This window comes from Anomaloglossus baeobatrachus, chromosome 2 (assembly GCF_048569485.1).
Source record: "Anomaloglossus baeobatrachus isolate aAnoBae1 chromosome 2, aAnoBae1.hap1, whole genome shotgun sequence".
NCBI classification, from domain to species: Eukaryota; Metazoa; Chordata; class Amphibia; order Anura; family Aromobatidae; genus Anomaloglossus; species Anomaloglossus baeobatrachus.
In genome coordinates, this window is record NC_134354.1 from 134,402,071 (window position 1) to 134,423,950 (window position 21,880).

Genomic DNA, 21,880 nt, shown 5'->3' on the forward strand with positions numbered 1-21,880 from the left:
TGGTACATATTACAAGCCCATCTTCCTGCCCATTAGTAACTGTGCCAAAGCATCGAAGAAAAGAGTGGGTGTGCTTTCCCCACCTCAGGGGAAGATTAGGCCTCAGTCCGGCCCCTGGTGAGGTGATTGGGGGAGAGTAGTTGTTCCCACTAAGTGTGCGGTATCGGAGCGTAAGGTGGGTGTTGGATGGATGGAGTGACTTCTCTGTTATTGGTTCTGTCAGACGTTTTCCCTCCATTACCAGGTGTATGCACGGTAATAAACGTCCAGCTCTAGACCTGTGCAGAAATTACTATGTTTGGGTGTCCACTAAGAACACCAGGTGGAAGTGTGTGTCTGGGGCTTTAGGCTCGAGAGTTATCGGTACCTTTAGAGTTACTGACATCCTTAACCCAATGGCCGTACGGCTGGAGCTTCCCCCAGCACTTAACACCCATGACGTAGTCCACAGGTCCTTGCTCCGGAAATGTGTGGTGCCTCCTACTGAAAGCTGGAGGGGCCTGTTCTTATTTGAGGTGAACGATATGACCAGTCTTGAGACTCCTCAGGCCTCTGGTTAAAGGGTGGGTACTGTCACGGTCGTCTCCTTGTATTTGGAGACTATGACAGCTTTTTGACTGGAACCCTTCATCTCTATATGGGATTCTGCATTTAGATGTTGTATCATTGCCTTTGGTCCTAAAGTAGTTAATATAATTTTTTCCGCCAGCAGCTCTCTTGCACTTAAGGTCAGCTGCACCTACATTGTAGCTACACCCCCCCTTGTGTTTAAATAGCTAGGTTTCCCAGCAAGCCTTGCTGATTATACAAAGCCATTTGTATGCTGGCCCCCTTAGTGAAGGAGCTGCTGAGGATTCGTCCTGAAGTTGGATCTTCTTCACTTTTTGTTATATTCCCCTGTTTGTCTCAATTACCCTCTTGTATTAGAGCAGCGGTGGGCCTAGTAAGCCGTACCGCCCCACTCCTTAGCTAGAACTATAGTTGGGATTTTTTAGGGCTTCAGGTATTCTTGCTTGGCGACAGGTGCGGAACCTGTATAGGGTCTGGCTAGGAGGCCAGGGTACAGTGCCAGGTTAAGGCAGGAGGTGTCCATCTACCCTCTCACTAGCGCCAGGGCCCACCATTGTTATTGTGTTCCTGGTGTTTCCCCTTGTTTGTGGTATAGTTGTTGGGTGTGTTTTGTTGGGCTTCAGACATCTGTTGGTCTCAACGCACTCACCACACTTATTGAGTGATATGTGCCCAGGTATGCTCAATGCTCAGCCCAGTGCACAATTGGATGTAGGGTGTACAAAAATTAAAAATAAAAAATCCTCCGTCCCTCCCCTGGAAGTGATTTGTATCTGGCTGTCTGTATGTGTGCGGAGACCCGAACTGCCCAATCAGTGACTTCCAATGGGGTTCAGGTCCAGTCTAGGTCCTGAACTGAACTTTATTTAAAGCCCTGCTAAACCCGCCGAACTCCAACTTCCACAGATCCTCTTATCTCTAGAGAAGACTGTTGGGTAGGTCTGGTCACATGCTCCTCCACCAGCAGCCATCATATGGACCGGAGTACTGTGCACTCTGTAAGGAAAGCTGCACTGTGAGTAAATCAAATGCAGGAAAAGAACCTGTAATACCTAAAATATGGTAAGTGCCACAAAATCATGTCCCTAACAAATATTCAGGCACCAACAGAGTGTAATACAGATGCTATAGGAGGCAAACTACAAAATGTTTAATAAAACCCAAATGTAAAAAAATAATTTTAGCCTCAATTGTATAGATTTAAGTAAGACACAAAATTGTTCTCATAGGTGGACAACCCATTTAAACTCTATCATGTAAAGTCGAAGCTGTACATGAACACAACTGGACAAAAACAGATATTCTATATACCATCGAGTCTTTAAGAATAAAAATCCATAAGTGCTACCATCTACTCTGGGTCAAAGCTCATTTAACCCCTTAACAGTTACCAATATGCGTTTTATCAGCAGTGGTTCTGGGGCCTTATTCCTCAGCTTCGTTAAAAATAAGTAAATATCACCTCCCAATGGGTGATAGTCCCGTGAGTGAAAGCTGTACTAATTCCTACCAACTATTGTGAGAAGCTTGTGGAAGGATATCCAAAACGTTTCACCCTAGTCATACAGTTTAAGGGCAATGATACCAAATAGTAATGAAATGTTTGTAAACTTTTAACTTTGCAGAAAGTAATAAAAATGCCTTAAAACATTCTCTCTCGCTCTCATTATTTTGGAATTTGGCAAATATAAATAATTAGCTGTAGTACCTGGCATTGCCCAGGATAGTAACTGTCTCTCTGTCCCTCTCCCTGTCTCTCTCTGTCTCTTTCTTTCCCTGTCTGTCTCTGTCTTTCTATCTGTGTGTTTGTCTCTTTTCCTTCTCTGTTGTGTCTGTCTGTCTCTGTGTTTCTCTCTTTCCCTGTCTGTCTATTTCTCTATCCCTCTATCTGTCTCTCTCTATCAGTCTCTCTGTCTGTCTCTCTCTGTCTGTCTCTCTGTTTGTTTCACTGTTTGTCTCTTTCCCTGTCTGCCTCTACCTGTCTTCTTCTGTCTGTCTCTTTGTCTGTCTGTCTCTTTCCATGTCTTCCTCTGTCTCTTTTCCTGTCTGCCTCTGTCTGTGTCTTTCCCTGTCTGTCTCTTTCCCCGTCTGCATCTTTCTGTCTGTCTCTGTCTGTATATTTCCCTGTCTATCTCTTTCCCTGTTTCTTTGTCTGTCTCTCTGTGTGTCTCTTTCCCTGTCTGTCTCTTTCCCTGTGTCTCTGTCTGTCTCTTTCTCTTTCTGCCTTTGTCTGTCTCTTTCCCTGCTGGTCTCTATCTTTCCCTGTCTGTCTCTATCTCTCTGTCTCTTTCCCTGTCTGTCTCTCTCTATATACGCCTCTCCACCGATATCATATTACCTCACACAGAAGCTTCTTATACTATGAATGTCCTTTGTTCCTATAGCAACCAATCACAGCTCCTATTAATGACCTGTAGCTCACAGCTCCATTGACTTTAATGGAGGCAGTTTGTTTTGGAGACTAACTGTATAGCGTGGGGTTAACTTTTCCCATCAAAACATAGTCTATGAAGTTCCCTGAGCCACATGAAGCGTCTGTGCAAAATTTCACAATTGTAAATGTAACGGTGCGGATTCCTTTAGCGGACATACACAAATACACACACACACTCAGCTTTATATATTAGACTAGGTGTATTACCTGGCGTTGCCCGGGATAGTAACTAACTATTCTTAACTATAACAAAATAAAATGCGTTAGGTCATTGAGCCATAATACGGCTTTTCTCTTAGCGTCTGACAACAATCATCCTCTCAATTTTTTTTTGTAAAGTGAATTATTGTCTGTAATTGACAGTATATAAAACCCCACACAATTAATATACAGTTAAGGTCATGTGACTTAAATCAGCCTCTACAACAGAGTTGGCGAAGCGTCACCACCAAAATTATATTAACTCACACATAAGCCGTCTTATACTAAGAATATCCAGGGTAACAAAACAGCCAATATATTACCTCAAACATCCAGAGTTTCTGTGTGTTTGTCTCTTTCTGTGTATGTGTCTCTTTCTGTGTCTCTTTCTGTGTGTGTGTCTCTTTCTATATTTGTGTATCTGTGTATGTGTATCTTTCTGTCTGTGTCTTTATGTGTGTGTCTCTTTTTGTGTGTCTCTTCCTTTGTCCATAATCTTTCTCTGTCCAGGAGTCTATAATAACAGATCCGTTCCCAGCTCAATTGACTTTAATGTAAGCAGGTTTTTTGGTGAATAACTGTAACATAGTAATATATGTTACATATAACATAGTCTATGACATTCCCTGAGTCAAATGAGTTGGATGTGCAAAATTTTGGGATTGTAAATGCGACAGTGCGGAATCGTTTAGCGGACATACACACACACATACACTCAGCTTTATATATTAGACTAGCTGTAGTACCGGTGTTGCCCGAGATAGTATTTGTCTCTCTCCTTCTCTCTCAGTCTCTATCTGTCTGTCTCTCTACCTCTTTGTCTGTCTCTCTCTATCTGTCTATGTCTGTCTCTGTATTTTTTTTGTCTGTCTCCATATATCTGTCTCTCTCTGTCTGTTTCTTTCCCGGTCTGTCTGTCTCTGTCTGTCTATCTGTGTGTCTGTCTGTCTGTCTCTTTGTCTGTATATTTCTGTCTGTCTCTTTCTCTGTCCATCTCTTTCCCTGTCTATCTGTCTGTATCTTCCCCATCTGTCTCTTTTCCTGTCTGCCTCTGTCTGTCTCTTTTCTTTCCCTGTCTGTCTTTTTCACTGTCTGTCTGCCTCTTTCCCTGTTTGTCTCTTCCCCTGTCTACCTCTGTCTTTTTCCCTGTCTGCCTCTGTCTGTCTCTTTCCCTGTCTGTCTCTTTCCCTGTCTGGCTCTGTCTGTCTCTTTCCTTGTCTGCCTCTGTCTGTCTTTTTCCCTATCTGTCGCTTTCCCTGTCTGCCTGTCTCTATCCCTGTCTGTCTGTGCCTATGTCTGTCTGTGCCTATGTTTGTCTGTGCCTATGTTTGTTTGTGCCTATGTCTGTCTGTGCCTATGTCTGTGCCTATGTCTGTCTGTCTCTGACTGTGTCCATCTCTCCACAGAAATCATATTACCTCACACATAAGCTTCTTATACTAAGAATGTCCTTCGTTCCTATAGCAACCAATCACAGCTCCTATTAATGACCTGTAGTTCCCAGTTCCATTGACTTTAATGGAGGCAGTTATTTTTTAAAGTAACTGTAAAGCGCAGGGTTAAATTTTCCCGCGAAACATAGTATATATACTAGAAAAAACACTGCACACTTTTATTAAAGAAAAATGCGTAAGACAAAAAAGTGTATGCCGTTGTTTTGTCTGGTCCGTCTCTCTGTCTCTTTGTCTGTCTGTTTCACGCTCTCTCTAGCAGTCTGTCTGTATCTCTCTCTCCCTGTCTGTCTCTCTCTCTATCACTCAGTCTGTCTGTCTCTCTGTCTGTCTTGTCTTTCTCTATCTGTCTCTTCACTGAAAACATATTAACTGACACAGAAGCTTATTATACTAAGAATGTCCTTCTCTGCCTATAGCAACCAATCACAGCTCCTATTAATGACCTGTAGTTCCCAGCTCCATTGACTTTAATGGAGGCAGGTTTTTTGTCGAATAACTGCAAAGCGCGGGATAGCATTTTCCCCTCAAACCATAGTCTATGACTTTCCCTGAGTCAAATGTGGTGTCTGTGCAAAATTTCATGATTGTAAATGCGATGTTACGGATTCCTTTAGCGGACATACATAAACACACACACACACACACACACACACTCAGCTTTATATATTACATTTTGTTAATCCTAATTGACCTACAACGGGAAAGGTTTATTCTGATTTCATGTCAGATAATGAGAAAAACATAAGTATGTGTCTTTTTAGATAGTGTATGTAAACTTCTGGTTTCAACTGTATACAATGCTCTCAAAAAGTGAGGGATATTTGGCTTTCAGTTCAAATTTCAGGATGATCCTAAAATGCACTCTAACCTTTTCAGGTGAAGTTAATGTGACCTTGATTAACTTTTGAATTCACATGTCTACCTGTTCAATGTCTCAGTACTTTTTAATCAACTTGCTGTTCTCTAACAAGGAGCTTGATGGCAAAATTGACAGCAAATATTTGATCCATGAATTGCCCAATACATTTTTAGGCTATTACTACAGTTGGTAGGTAAACCGTCCTCCTTCATCATGCTGTTCACATTTTGATATCATGAGACCAAGATGACACTTAACAATTGTTCAGCAGTACCTCGCCATTGCGAGTCTTCAGTCAGGATGTTATAAGACAGAAATGGTCACTGAGCTTAGAGTGTCACAGAGTGTCATGAGCAGGTTGCAACAGAGATGCAAAGAGACTGGAAGTGTCACAGAAAGGTATAGAAGAGGACATCCTTTGGACACATCACACTGATGACCACTTCATTCATTCAACAATGCCCTTTAGAACTGGATGATGAATGCCACACAACTTCACGCACATTTAAAGGAGGTGAGAGGTACCCAATTGTAACATCATTAACCAATTGGTACCCAATTGTAACCAGGGTTCCTTTTAGAGGGGAGGGCTCAGTGCACTTCCTAAGGACTTGATAGTGCAAAACGGCCGTCTTCCTGGGGAGCCTGCACACGGCTTCACTGCTGCTTTTTTAATACACACCTTTTCATAAAATAAAGACGAAGTTTGTTATACACACTGGAGTGGAGCCGCTCATTTTTCTCTTCTTCAAATGTGAATCTGCCTTGGATATGAGCTACCTTCAGAGGGTGCACCTCCTCAGACTCGGTGCTATACGACGGACTGGAGCCACATTTCCACTGCCACCGGAATCCTTAAGGTAACCCTAAGCTGTGCGAAATCTACCTTTGTTATTTACCTCTACATGAACAACTCGGGACTAATTTCATCCTCATGGACCACAATGCTCCAGCTCATCGAGGTCGCATCATTAGAAAATGGCTGCTGGAGACTGGAGTACATGAAATGCAGTGGCCTACACTTTCTACAGACCTCAATCCCATATTAAACCTATGGGATCAGCCGTCTCACCGTGTAGAGCCTCGTAACTCTGTACCTCATAACTTCAATCACCAGAGGGTCGCCCTTCATGAAGAGTGTGAGATGCCATGCCTCAGTAGACGATAACTCCACTTGTGAACAGCATGAGACGTCATTGTCAAGCTGTAATTGATGCCCAAGGCCACAAGACAAATTATTGAGACATTGACATTTTTTGGGCGGTATAGCCATCACTGTTGTTGGCTTTTGTTTCAATAAATTATTTGAGATGAGGAAATCACCACTGCACGCACTACGTAAATGCCCTACTTTTATGGTGAAATATCACTGTAGTGTGAACTTTGTATGTTGTCCATAAATTTAACCAAAAAGCCAAATATCCCTAACTTTTTGTGAGTAGTGTTAATACTGTACGCTTGAATGCAAAAAGAAAAGGGAAGAAATGCTAAGGAAACGGGATCACCTTAAAAATGCACACAAATCTTTATTGATATATTTCTTGTGTATATACGCTTGTAACGTGCAGTAATGATAACACTAACAAATGTATTGACACCCACTTCTGACTTTTTTTTTATGAACTTTCTTATCCATGTATTGTTCCCCACAAATTTTAAATTCAAATATTCTATTAACTTTCTACTAAAGGAATTAAAATGTTGTTATTATTATTCTGTGGTTATTCCCTTTTTTGTTGTGCATATAATTACTTCTTATGTGAATTAACCCTTATAGTTATACAAATATAAACTGTATATACGGTAGTTATTTATTGACTAGAAGGTGGCCCGATTCTAACGCATCGGGTATTCTAGAATTTAATGTGTAGTTAATGTATGTTTTTTGTTATATATATCGATGTTGTTGTGTGTAGTTGCCAGTGTTTGTGTAGGGCGCTGTAAATGTTCTGGGTGTTGTCTGGGTGTGGGGGTGTGTGAGAGCAGTGTTGTTTGTGTGTCGCGTTGTGTGTGTTGCGTTGTATGTGGAGCGCTGTGTGTCTGCAACGTTGTGTGTGTGTGGTGCTGTGTGTGTTGCGCGGTTTGTGTCGGTGTAGAGTGCAAGTGTGTGTTTTGGGGGAGGTATGTTTTGTGCAGTGTGTGTGTTGCGCGGTATGTGCGTATATTTATGTATGCCGCGGTGTTAGTGTGTTGGGTGTTGTGTGTGTGCGGCATTGTCTGTGTGTGGGTGTCTGTGTAGGGCGGTGTTTGTGGTTCCCAGTGTGTGTGTGGTGTGTTGAGCGGTGCGCGTGTGGCGCTGCGTGTGTGTTTTGGAGGGAGGTGTGGACCCCCATCGTGCTCCATCCTCCATGCTGCGCACCCCCCATTGTGCTCCATCCCCCATGCTGCGCACCCCCCATCGTGCTCCATCCCCCATGCTGCGCACCCCCTTCGTGCTCCATCCCCCATGCTGCGCACTCCCCATCGTGTTCCATCCCCCATGCTGCGCACCCCCATCATGCTCCATCCCCCATGCTGCGCACCCCCCATCGTGCTCCATCTCCCATGCTGCGCACCCCCCATTGTGCTCCATCCCCCATGCTGCGCACCCCCCATCGTGTTCCATCCCTCATGCTGCGCATCCCCCATGCTGCGCACCCCCCATTGTGCTCCATCCCCCATGCTGCGCACCCCCCATCGTGCTCCATCTCCCATGCTGCGCACCCCCCATTGTGCTCCATCCCCCATGCTGCGCACCCCCCATCGTGCTCCATCCCCCATGCTGCGCACTCCCCATTGTGCTCCACAGTCACACATCAGACAGCATACACGCACACATCTGATCGCATACACTCACACCCCACTTCTCTCTGTGCCCTCCGGTGGGCGGTCCCAGCAGCTGTGCTGCACGCCGTGCTCCTCTGCCTTCTGCCGACACTCACAGATCCGATCGCATACACTCACATATCAGAACACACGCACACATCCGATCGCATACACGCACACATCCGATCGCATACACGCACACATCCGATCGCATACACGCACACACACACTGACGATATCGCACATACGCGCTCACACACTCACAACATCCAGAGATACCACATGCTTTCGGCCATGTGATCCTCTGGCAGGTCCTGGAAGGTCACTGCACGCACAGTATCGCCGCCGAGAAGTAAGCGATATCACTGGATGTTGTGAGTGTGTGGATGCGATCTGATGTGTGTGTGAGGTGTGTGTGAGAGTGAGTGAGTGTGATCTGATGTGTGTGTCTGTTCTTATGTGTGTGCGTGTGTGTGTGTTCTGCCGCTGCAGGACCATGATGCGCTCACCTGCTCCCAGTCGGCGTCTGGTGAGTATGACTGCGGGGTCTTCTTTCTTCTGTCTTCTCTATTCTGGGGGTGCCCGCTGCCTATAAAAATGAAGTAACTTGCAGTGTCTTTAACTCTTTCACCGCTGCATGACACTTCATTATTGACCGCAGCGTATGCCGGCTCCCTGCACATGTGTACCGGGAGCCGGTGTACGCTGGTAACCATGATACACATCGAGTAACTAAGGGAACCGCTTCCTATAGTTACGCGATGTGTATCATGGTTACCAGCGTGTCCGCCGGGGGCGGGACCGAGTGTGCCAACGTGTGGCGGGGGGCGAGCGGGCGAGGGGTCAGCGTATGCCGGCTCCCTGCACATGTGTACCGGGAGCCGGTGTACGCTGGAGCTGGGCTGAGCGGGCGAGGTGTCAGCATATGCCGGCTCCCTGCACATGTGTACCGGGAGCCGGTGTACGCTGGAGCGGGCGATGCGTGCGGAGGTCCGGGGCGAGCGGCTAATCCATGCGGGGGGTGGGGCCAGGCCGAGGCGAGCGGCCAATCCGTGGGGGGGCGGAGCCAGGCCGAGCCCAGAGCGGCTAATCCATGCGGGGGCGGGGCCAGGCCGAGGCGAGCGGCCAATCCGTGGGGTGGGGGGGGGGCAGGCCGAGCCCAGCGGCCAATCCGACAGTTGTCACTTTTATGACACTGTCACGTTGACACTGTCATGTTGACACAATTTTGGAGCAAGACAGACAGACAGACAGAATAAGGCAATTATATATATAGATTATGTATTTGTATGTAATTTGCATGCTGTAGAGATTAAAGCACAGCACAGCAATGGCTCTATTATTAAGGCACCTGCTGTTGTTTACTTCAATGATTGTTTTAGCACTAGGACCTTTTCACTGCTCAGATTACATGTCCCCTGATGTAATGAGCATCTCACTGTCTAAAGACATTGTATACAAAGAGCCTGGTGTGGATGTGGTTAGCTTTCCCAGCTCTGCTTGATTGCTAAATCTAAAAACTATGATAGTGTCACAACTGCTGCACCTAGATGTCACAATGAGATCGGTAGCATAGCAGTTATGCCATACCATTTTCATGTTTTTCACTTTTTTCAGATAGTCCATTGTATTTTTCAGTCTAGTATTCCCATAGCAGTTCTGCTTTTCATTATTCCCCTATACATTGTGCAACTCTTTATCCTATTGTATAGTTGTATATTTTTGAGTCTTGCACCTTGTTCACACCATGGTGTTCCAGACGTACATTCTTTAATTACAATGAGATCGGTGTCAGGATCTGTGGAAACTACAGATTCTGTCACTCTGCCTGCTAACTTCTCTGAGTTCTCTGATCAGCACAGGGAGACACAGGCATCAACCCACAGGTTCAGGTAGGCTAGCAAGAGTTAAGGCCACTTCACACATAACAAGATCGAGAACGAGATTGTTGCTACGTCACAGTTTCTGTAACGCAGCAACGACTTTACTAGCGATCTCGTCATGTTTGACACGTACCAACGATCCGCTCCCTGCTGTGAAATCGTTGGTCGATGCTGAACAGCCTGGGCCATTTTTGGCTCGTTGGAGTCCTGCTGGGCAGGATGGATCTGTATGTTTGACACCTACCTACGATTTCGTTAACGACCTAGATTAGAACTTTAGTGTGGCACGTAGGCGTGTAGTTGCGTCCCCGTTTCCGCGCCCCCTCTGCACCAATTGGTTGGCGCTGATAAACACTCGGGAACGAAGGAGGGATGAATCCGGGTCCAGATGCAGCTTCGATCCGAAAAGCAAGCAAGCAACCGGGTACAAAGTACGAATGAATCAGGGTGGAGTCGCAGGTTCTATTCTCAAAGCAAAGCTCAAAAGAAGTGACAAAGGATGACGCAATACAAAAGTTACCTTTTAGGCCCGCCCACCCACCCAATCAGAATGCAGTATTGGCAACCAATCGGAGCGGAGGGGTGTGGAAAAGGCGACGCAAATGCACGCCTACGTGGCTCACTGCGTTTCACTACGCCCCCAATCGAGTTCGGAATTGTTACCACAGCTGTTGTGTGACAGGGTCCCGACGATTTACAAGATCGTTATACAAGTCGCATGCTCGTTCCTAAAGTCGGTGTGTCTGACACCTCACATACGATTTCACCAACGACTCAGCAACGATCCGGGAACTGTGACGTAGTAGCGATCTCGTTCACAATCTCGTTGTGTGTGACTGGACCTTTAATCTCTGCTGGGTTGCTTTTTAATCTTTTTGACCACATGCTGAGGGGGCGCCAATCATGTTCGCTCCCCTACTTTATATGCTGGCTGGACTATTTCATTAATGCCAGCTATAGTTTACCTTTACATCTGTATCTGAGCTTTGGTTTTCCTTTGTCTGTCTTAAATGGAATCTGTCAATAGGTTTTTAACACCTAATCTGAGAGCAGCATAACAAAGGGGCAGAGATCCTGATTCCAGCAATGTTTCACTTTCTGGAATCCTTATGTTATGATTTACTCCTGGCTCAGCTGCGACTGAGCCTTTGCTAGTTTCCCATCTCTGATACAGGTCACATTAGGGGTTAATGCTTCCTGCCTTGTTTTGAAGGTCAGGCCACTATATTAGGGCCCTGTTTCTCTGGAACTACGCCAGTGATATCTCTGGCTCTGCTGCGCTCTGCTCGTGAGTGACCTCTTGTCTGCCCTGCCCCCTCCTGACCTCCGTGTTTACCTGACCTGTTGTTGACCTCCTCTGTTCCCGTCCTGTCAGTGTCTCTCCCGCTGTCTCCCTTCAGTTCCCTGCTCGTCTGTCTCCCTGTTCATTCCTCGTCTGCATACTTTAGGTTTCATTCCTGTCCTCTTCCCAGTCCTCCCCGCTTCTGTGCTCTTGACTTCCCAGCTACCGACTCCTTGCTTCCACCTGACTACGTTTTCCTTTGCCCCTGTGTATTTACAAGACCTCAGTCATATTGTGATCTGGCTTCCTAACTATTCTACTGCCATCTGATGGGCTTGACTACTAATACCTCTGTTAGGGAATACTCTGCTCATATGGTTTCTCTACTCTACCGCCCTCTAGTGGTTTACCTGCTAACTACCTTCTCAGGTAGTTTCAGGAATCTTCTCTGTACTTCGTTACAGCGCTGCTTTAGGACATCCTAGAGTACAGCGTGACACCTTAGTGTAGTTTTGATAAAATTATTGTTTAATCAGCAGTAGATTATCATTAGAGGACTACTTGGCCCACTGCCAGGTAGTCAAGCACATTCATGAGCTCTGTATAACTGCTAGATTCCCCCCCCCCATTCACCTTTTGTGTCTCCCCTATTTCCTCATAGACTATAAGCTTACAAGCAGGGCCCTCACTCCTCCTGGTATCTTAATTTTGTTATTTTGTATTGTCTCATATTGTCTTTACATGTCCCCTCTTAATTGTAAAGCGCTGCGGAATATGTTGGCGCTATAGAAATAAAACTTATTATTATTATTATAGATCTGCAACAGAGTATATTCATAAGCTCTGTATAACTGTAAACAGATTCTGAAACTTAGGCCCGTTTCACACGTCAGTGAAAAACACTGACGTTTTTCACTGGCGTGTAAAACACGCACATGTCCCTCCGTGTGCCGTGAATTACGGCACACGTGTGTTGTCTAAGTGCAATCCAGGCTCCGTTCTCCGTGGCCCGTGATTGCACTTAGAGATTAACTCACCTGTGCGCGCTCCCGCTCTCCATGGTGCTGAACGCTCCCGTGCTGCAGCATCCGGCCGGCGCTGACCCCCGCAGCAGCTGCTTCCGGGTCGGCTGTGTCGTGCATCATGAATATGCGCGACAGTAATGAGCCGGCTCAGAAGCAACAAGCTGCACGGGCTGCAGAGAGCGCCGCTGAAGCCGGGTGAGTAAAAATGTTTTTTATTTTAAAAGCACATTTTTTTCTGGCACGTGTTTCACGGACCAGACTACTGCGTGGTCCGTGGGACATCAGTGAAGCCAGAAAAAAATGGACATGTCTCCGTGCGGCAATCACGGACACGCGTGAACGCTGCACGGAGACATGGTCAGTGAAAAATCACTGATGTGTGAGCAGACCCATTCATTATAATGGGTCTGCGTATGTCAGTGATTGTGGTACGTTTAAAAAAAAGCACAAACGTCCCAGAATCACTGACGTGTGAAAGAGGCCTAACCATGTTTAACTTAGATCACTGGATGCAGCCGTTCTGACATGATCAAAGAACTGAATTTATCTAAACTGGGAGAGCTGTTGAGCCCACACCAGGCTCTCAATAGAGATTGTGCATTGACTGTGAGGTGTCAATCACAGCAGGGATCCTACCAGACAACATGGCACAGGACTTTCTAGTCCTCTAATGCTAAACACAGGCTAATAAACCCTTTAGTTTAGATTCTTTTTTAACCCTTACAGCATGCTGTCCTCTTCTTACATTGTAAAATTCTGCGACAGATTCCTTTTAATCTTTGTTACCATCACACGCCCCCTCCTTCTTTCTCTTATGGGGGGGTAACAGATTAAATCTTGTCAGAAGAATAGCCAGGCACTGGACTCAGGCATCTCCACTATTAGGAGTAACCCCGAGGATGGGGATAGTCTACGGTCCCCTGGCGTGAGGGACAGCATAGGAGCCTAGTGTACCTCGCTATCCTGCAGTCACATTGTGATACCGAATTGTCGGGGTGCTGCAAATGCGTGGCGGCAGTGGCATCGCGTTGCCATGGTCTCCGTGGTGGGCAGCCTCCTGACGCGGCCGGAACAAGCATTGGGTCACTTCTTGGAACATCCCCCTGTCATGGCGGCGCCCGCGCCGTAATAACATGCGCTCTGATGGCTGAAAATCTCTGTCACCTGCAAATGATTATATGGCGTTATTTGTATATATAGATCCCCCGACACCACAGTGAGTACACCTGCCTCCCGAAGAAGCAGTAGGTGAAAAGCGTCGAGGCGTGGTGGCTGCGGGCGCATCAGCCTTTTCATCCGTCAGGTCTGTTATTATTCTTTACTAGTTCTAACATCTTGTTCTGTGATCTATGTCTGATATTGGTGAGTGTTAATGGGGCAGCTTGCTTGAGTAAGATCATGGAGCTGGGGTGAGGTAATTACCTCTACTAAGAAATTCTGTTTGAATGCTTTATTTGGAAAAATCTATGTACTTATGTGCAACGTTTCCCTATAGCTCATTTTGACTTATAACTCAAGCGGGCAAATGTACCCTTACCATACTATTTCATAATAATTAGTGAGATTAAATCTATATTCAGACATGTGCCGCATCCCATACTAGGTTTAAGATACCATATAGGTTCTTGATGTAAATTTAGCCTGTACAGATGATCCTGGTGTGCCTGTACCTACCCCTGCCCCTGTTAGGAGGGACACATTTGTGATTTTCATTGCCTTATTCTGCCAAGCAATATTGTCATTATTTTGTTTTAATTGATGTATTAATAAAGAGTGTTTTATTGACATTATGGCATCATAGTGATTTACTCTTGGAGGTTACTAGTGTTTCTATGTATATAGGATGCTGTCTAATGGGTAGCAACATGTGGTTATTGTGGTTTGTGACATTGTGATACCAGTAAACTAAGTGATACATCGTCAGGGTGTCTTTGTCTACATTATTCTACTCTCAGATGAGGTATCACAAACCTGCTGACAGATTCCCTTCAAAGGAGCTTTTACACGTATAAAATGTATAAGTGTCTGATTTGCTTGAAGATCCAACACTAGGGCCCCACAAACCACCACTACAGGGGTAACATGTCTCTCATTTGTGGTTGCACAAGAACGCTTGTACTTAATTCAATGCCTGTGGGACTGGTGGAAATAGCTAAGCACTGTACATGGCAATCTCTGTCACTACCACAGACATTGAATTAATGGGCTCCATTGGTAGACTCTATTAGTAGACCACAGATCCCTCCCCTCTGTGATTGGTAGGGTTTTCAGCAGTAGGACCCAAAGCAATAAGCAGCTGATCATCTTGTGTATTGGTCATAAGTTGTTATAACAGGCCAACTCATTTAAACATACACCACTCCATGTACAGTATGTTGTGTACGAGACTATTGTAAGTCATAAAATGTCACATTTACCTTCATTCTGCTATATACACTGGTGAGTGGTTTGATTGGGTGTTGACGGTGGTCCCCAATAGTTCCACATAGGCCACAGATGACTTCTTGGTCCTGTTCACAATATAGGCACAAAGGATTATTATGCTCAGGACATGTCTCTGTTACGGCTTGGTCTTCACTCATTATCTTCAAGGTCTCAATAAGATGCTTAAGTGTAACATTAGGGGGAGAGGAGCTGTAATCCACTAGTTGCCGACACACAGGACACAATAGCTGGACGTGCGGGTCCTTCATCAGTCCCAATAGGCAGTCTTTGCAGTAGGAGTGGCCACACTGCAACATGACAGGATCCTTAAAAATCTCCAAACAGATTGGACAGGTCAACTGGTTTTCCAATATAGGGTTACTTATGTAGCAAGCCATTCTTCGTAATAAGGACCTATGGGAGATCATCACAATAAAAAAAAATGGCGTTTTTACTCTCCAAAATGAATTATTATAGTACAATAAAACCAAATATAGGGCTAGGTACAAAATCCTTCATATAAAGGGTACTCTACACGCTGCAATATCGTTACCGATATCGTTGCGAGCGTACCCGCCCGTCAGTTGTGCGTCACGGGCAAATCTCTGCCCGTGTCGCACCACCTCGCTTACACCCGTCACACGCACTTACCTGCCTTGAGACGTCGCTGTTGCTGGCGAACCGCCTCCTTTGTACGGGGGCGGTTCGTGCGGCGTCACAGGGCAGTTAAGGAGATGTTCGTCGCTCCTGCGGTGTCACACATAGCGATGTGTGATGTCGCAGGAACGAGGAACAACATCGCTACTCACCAGACAACGATATTTGGTGTTTGGACGACCTCGCCAACACCAACGATTTTTACCACTTTTGCGATCGTTGTAGGTCGCTCGTACGTGTCACACGCTGCGATGTCGCTAACGACGCCGGATGTGCGTCACAAACACCGTGACCCCGACGATAAATCGTTAGCGATGTCACAGTGTGTAAAGTACCCCATAAGGCCGCTTTACACGCTGTGATATCGGTACCGATATCGCTAGCGAGCGTACCCGCCCCCGTCGGTTGTGCGTCACAGGCAAATCGCTGCCCGTGGCGCACAACATCGCTAACACCTGTCAAATGGACTTACTTTCCCTGCGATGTCGCTCTGGCCGGGGGCGGTTCGTGCAGCGTCAGAGCGACGTCACATGGCAGCCATCCAATAGCAGAGGAGGGGCGGAGATGAGTGGCTGGAACATGCCGCCCACCTCCTTCCTTCCTCATTGCCGGCGGACGGAGGTAAGGAGATGTTCGTCGCTCCTGCGATGTCACACATAGCGATGTGTGCTGCCGCAGGAACGACGAACAACATCGCTACTCACTAGACAACGATTTTTGGTGTTTGGACGACCTCTCCAACACAAAACGATTTTGACCACTTTTGTGATTGTTGAAGGTCGCTCGTACGTGTAACACGCTGCGATGTCGCTAACGACGCCAGATGTGCGTCACAAACACCATGACCCCGACGATAAATCGTTAGCGATATCGCAGCGTGTAAAGCACCCCTTAGTCTCTGTTTACAAATCTGCCTTGAAGGCTTAGGAGCCCTTTACACACTACAACATCGCAAGCCGATGCTGCGATGCCGAGCGCGATAGTCCCTGCCCCCGTTGCAGCTGCGATATCATGGTGATAGCTGCCGTAGTGAACATTATTGCTACGGCAGCTTCACATGCACTTACCTGCCCTGCAACGTCGGTCTGGCCGGCGAACCGCCTCCTTCCTAAGGGGGTGGGTCGTGCAGCGTCATAGCAACCAATAATTTAAGCAAGCAAAAAATAATTAAAAAGATAATCTTTATTCACAAATTGAATTAAAAACAAATCAAAAGTATGGAACCGCCCAGGTGACGGATGAAATATAGACACATGGGGGTACAACACTAGTGGTAACGCCAAGCACCACCATATACCACATACACTAGTAAAGAAAATATCAGTTTAAACATCTATGCATGTTTATCAATGAACAACATAGCCACAAAGAGATACAAGTGTATCATATATGGGAAGTAATGTAAGCAAGGTAAAGAGGCTATATAGTAGAAGCTAGTAAAACATGCATCATGACATCATATTACCCGATGAAACAAGTGGTATCCGTGTAGCGACCCCCACCAACACTGACGCGCGTTTCGCAGCTCGTGTGCTTCGTCCAGGAGTGATGAATCAGGAATCCCAGGGTGCCTATTTATAAGCGGCTGAATCCGAAGAAACAGCATGTGAGCGATTACACAATGTCCGTAGCGTCATTTCCGGTAAATCCTCCCTCGTGACTCATGCGGTTGTCATAGTGATCCTGAAAACAACCTAGTGTTTGCACTCCGAAAGTCCGGCACGTCATATCCGGAAGCCAGTGCCGTGACGCGCATCATCACCAAGGTAACTTATGCAAACACTCAGCCATTTCAGGATCCGGATCGTCATATCCGGAATCTCCATATTATAGCGTACATCATCGCCGAAATAATGTTTATAAATCGAAAACATTTAGGAAAATAGTAATATGCTCAGGAGAAGATTTATAGAGACCCAGAGGTATTTACAGCAGCAGTAGTCACAATAATATCGCCATACGGGGAAGGAGAGGAAAAATCTCCAGTATCATATCATGTATATCCCCATATTTTATAATGTAGCTAGAAATTGCCTGTCCTACACATAAATATATAGCCACAAATGGCCGAAAATACACATGTCATACAAAAAGAATACATAATCACAGAATGTTTACATATTATACATATATCAATAAAACCACATTAAACCACATACATACAGGACATCCATATAGAAAGTGATAAGTGATAAGAGGAAGCTGATAGCCGTCCGAAGATATTCGGGCGGGTAGCAGACAACCAGAGAAAATGTATATATGCGCACAGATAATATATACACATATATAACATACACGTGTAAAAAAATAATAATAAAATAAAAAATTGTATACAAAAATAAAAAGTGTATGAAAAAAACCCCTGCGAAAAAAGATATATGCCAAAAAGAAAATGATGCCGAGAAAAAGTGCGCAGTGAAAAAAATTTGTAAAAAAAGCTAGAAGAAAAATTGATATTAAATATTCATGATACAATTATGCATAGAAAAGTGATAAATACATATAAAACACTACCAATAAGAAATGTGGTATATATATATATAAACATATAAATAGTTTCATCAATTTATTTATAAAAATTCACAGACAAACATGCATAGAATACTACGGGAAAAACCCCCCAAGGAGGCTACTGAGAAAAAGGGGAGGAAACTGCAAAGACTGGACTGGAGACAAAGTTGTACAGGGACCCTGGGAAAAGAAAAGGTATTTTTAGAAAAGTACCAAAATAAGATTCCATCCAAACAAGATTAAAAGAATTAAAAACACAATAAAAGCTAAAAAATACAAAAGACCGCATAAAAAACTACACCCAGTAAAAACCGTTTGGAAAACCGCAAGGTAAAGCAATATAAACAATATAATCCCCGACCCCATACACGTTTAGGGGGAAAAAACAAACCCACAACATGGGAAAACCACCCCGCAGGGGGAGAGAAACCTTCTATACAGGGAGAAATGGGACAAACGAATTATGGTCATTAAGGCCATTGGGGGTAAGAGTGTTAAGCCTGTAAATCCACATAGCTTCCCTTTGGGCCACCAACCGTTTCCAATCCCCACCTCTTTCTCCTATCAGCACCCTATCGATACCCTTGGCCAAAAATACAGAGCTGTCACACCCATGAACCAGCTTAAAATGTCGTGGGATTGTTTTCAATTTATTAAGATCTTCTTCCTGCTGGGCATTTTCTATGTCAAGGACATGTTCCCGAATGCGGCGTCTCAACTCACGTGTCGTCATGCCCACATAAAAAAGATTACATGGGCAGGTTGCCTGATATATTACTGCTTTTGTTGTGCAGCAGATAGTATGAGTGATATTATACACTTTTTGATGGCTTGAGTCCTCAAAAGTGTCACTCGTACAGATGTTCTTACATGCCACACATTTCCCACATGAGGTACACCCCCACTTTGTGCCCTTGGAGCCAAAGAATTTTGTACCTGGTGAAATTTCACGGTAGTGGCTCCGTACTAAGGTATCACGAAGGTTTTTAGATCTCCTGTACGTAATTGATGGGTGATGATCAATGTGTTTTGCAATTGTCTTGTCCAAAAGAAGGATGGACCAATGTTTTTCCAACACTTTCCTAAATTCATCACTTCGGGAGTTATAATCCAATATACAACGTACCTTGGAAAAATTGAAGTCTTTCTTAGTCTTATGTTGAAGTAGATCCTTCCTCTTCTTAATGAACGCGCTTCTATAGGCTTTACAGATCGTGTCCTTGTTGTAGCCACGTTCCCTAAAACGGGAGCATAAATCCTTAGCCTGTTTCTCAAAAGTATCCTCTCTCGAGCAAATCCGTCTAGCTCGTAAGAACTGGCCCTTAGGAATATTAGCGACAAGGTGTCTCGGATGTTGAGAGGTAGCGTGTAAAACAGCATTAACAGACGTGCTCTTTCTGTAAAGGTCAGTTTGGACAAAACCATGTTCATCAATTTCAATCAGAATATCCAAGAACTCAATTCTCTTCTTACTGTATTGATACGTAAGTTTGATATTTCTGTTGTTATTGTTTAGTTCCGTCATGAACATGTCCAAGTCAATTGTCGAACCCTGCCAGATCATGAGCACGTCGTCAATATATCTGCCCCAATATGCAACATTGTCACTGAACCTAGTTGCGTCTGTCTGAAAGATTTGTCGTTCCCACAGCCCCAGGAACAAAAGGGTTTGTCCTTTTCTCCCTCTTCAGGGTTTGACCATTTTTCGGCGCACAAAGACATACATCTGTTCGCTCGAAAACTGGTTTTTAAGAAACTTTTTGATAATGATAAAAGTAACTTCTTTTCCTCTGATGCAGAAAGGGAAGCACTTCAAGCATTAGAGGATTTGGCTGAGGAATCAGAGGGGACGAATCAAGGTAAATTCCCCCAACATTTGCTCCCCAAATCAAAAAAGTTCCCCCCATATCACTGTATCCGGAGATTGATCTCTTTGTGAAACTCGTTTCCCGGGATCTTAAAAACATCCCATTGACTATTAAATATGACAATCTGGATGGTAATGAGCGAAGGGCACTCAAGGAACTTTCGAACTTGAAGGATGTAATCATCAAACCCTCGGATAAAGGGGGCAATGTTGTCTTGTGGCCTCGTAATCAATATGAGAGGGAGATGTTTAGACAGTTGAGAAATACATCGTGTTATAAAAAATTGACTTACAACCCCCTTTCTAAATTCCAACAGGAATTGGATACATTGTTGAATGAAGCGATGGAGAATGGTGTACTATCTAGCAAGCAAAGGAGTGGATTGTGGATCTTGGAGCCAATGGTGGCAAGTATATATTTACTCCCCAAAATACATAAAGATCCAATTACACCTCCAGGGCGGCCCATTGTGTCGGGCATTAACAACTTTTGCGAGCCCTTGTGTAATCTGATTGACCACTACCTGAAACCTCTGGTTGAGGTCCTTCCTTCTCAGATCAAGGACACTAATGAGGCCCTCCGAAAAATGGATGGGATCCAGATGGAGGAGGACATGTGGCTCGTCACTTGTGACGTTGAGTCACTGTATACATCTATCAGGCATGAAGACGGGCTGGAGGCATGCGAGTTTTTTCTTAAATCCAGTGGTCTTGCCGTTCCCCTGTGTGACTTTCTCTTGCAAGCGTTGAGGTTCATTTTGACTCAAAACTTTTTCCTCTTCAAGGATGCGTTTTTCCTACAGCTCCAGGGCACAGCAATGGGGGCGGCATGTGCGCCCTCATATGCTAATTTGTTCCTGGGGCTGTGGGAACGACAAATCTTTCAGACAGACGCAACTAGGTTCAGTGACAATGTTGCATATTGGGGCAGATATATTGACGACGTGCTCATGCTCTGGCAGGGTTCGACAATTGACTTGGACATGTTCATGACGGAACTAAACAATAACAACAGAAATATCAAACTTACGTATCAATACAGTAAGAAGAGAATTGAGTTCTTGGATATTCTGATTGAAATTGATGAACATGGTTTTGTCCAAACTGACCTTTACAGAAAGAGCACGTCTGTTAATGCTGTTTTACACGCTACCTCTCAACATCCGAGACACCTTGTCGCTAATATTCCTAAGGGCCAGTTCTTACGAGCTAGACGGATTTGCTCGAGAGAGGATACTTTTGAGAAACAGGCTAAGGATTTATGCTCCCGTTTTAGGGAACGTGGCTACAACAAGGACACGATCTGTAAAGCCTATAGAAGCGCGTTCATTAAGAAGAGGAAGGATCTACTTCAACATAAGACTAAGAAAGACTTCAATTTTTCCAAGGTACGTTGTATATTGGATTATAACTCCCGAAGTGATGAATTTAGGAAAGTGTTGGAAAAACATTGGTCCATCCTTCTTTTGGACAAGACAATTGCAAAACACATTGATCATCACCCATCAATTACGTACAGGAGATCTAAAAACCTTCGTGATACCTTAGTACGGAGCCACTACCGTGAAATTTCACCAGGTACAAAATTCTTTGGCTCCAAGGGCACAAAGTGGGGGTGTACCTCATGTGGGAAATGTGTGGCATGTAAGAACATCTGTACGAGTGACACTTTTGAGGACTCAAGCCATCAAAAAGTGTATAATATCACTCATACTATCTGCTGCACAACAAAAGCAGTAATATATCAGGCAACCTGCCCATGTAATCTTTTTTATGTGGGCATGACGACACGTGAGTTGAGACGCCGCATTCGGGAACATGTCCTTGACATAGAAAATGCCCAGCAGGAAGAAGATCTTAATAAATTGAAAACAATCCCACGACATTTTAAGCTGGTTCATGGGTGTG

At 44.8% G+C, this 21,880-nt stretch overlaps 1 protein-coding gene across 1 annotated transcript in view; it reads right to left on the reverse strand.

The window, feature by feature from the left end:
* The window catches only part of TRIM50 (tripartite motif containing 50), a 55,486-nt gene extending 40,151 nt beyond the window's left edge, over positions 1 to 15,335 (reverse strand). Inside the window, exon 1 of the mRNA XM_075333271.1 lies at positions 14,931 to 15,335. Within this exon, the coding sequence (XP_075189386.1) occupies positions 14,931 to 15,335 (405 nt within the window). The remainder of the gene's footprint in view (positions 1 to 14,930) is intronic.
* Between the last annotated feature and the right edge of the window lie 6,545 nt (positions 15,336 to 21,880).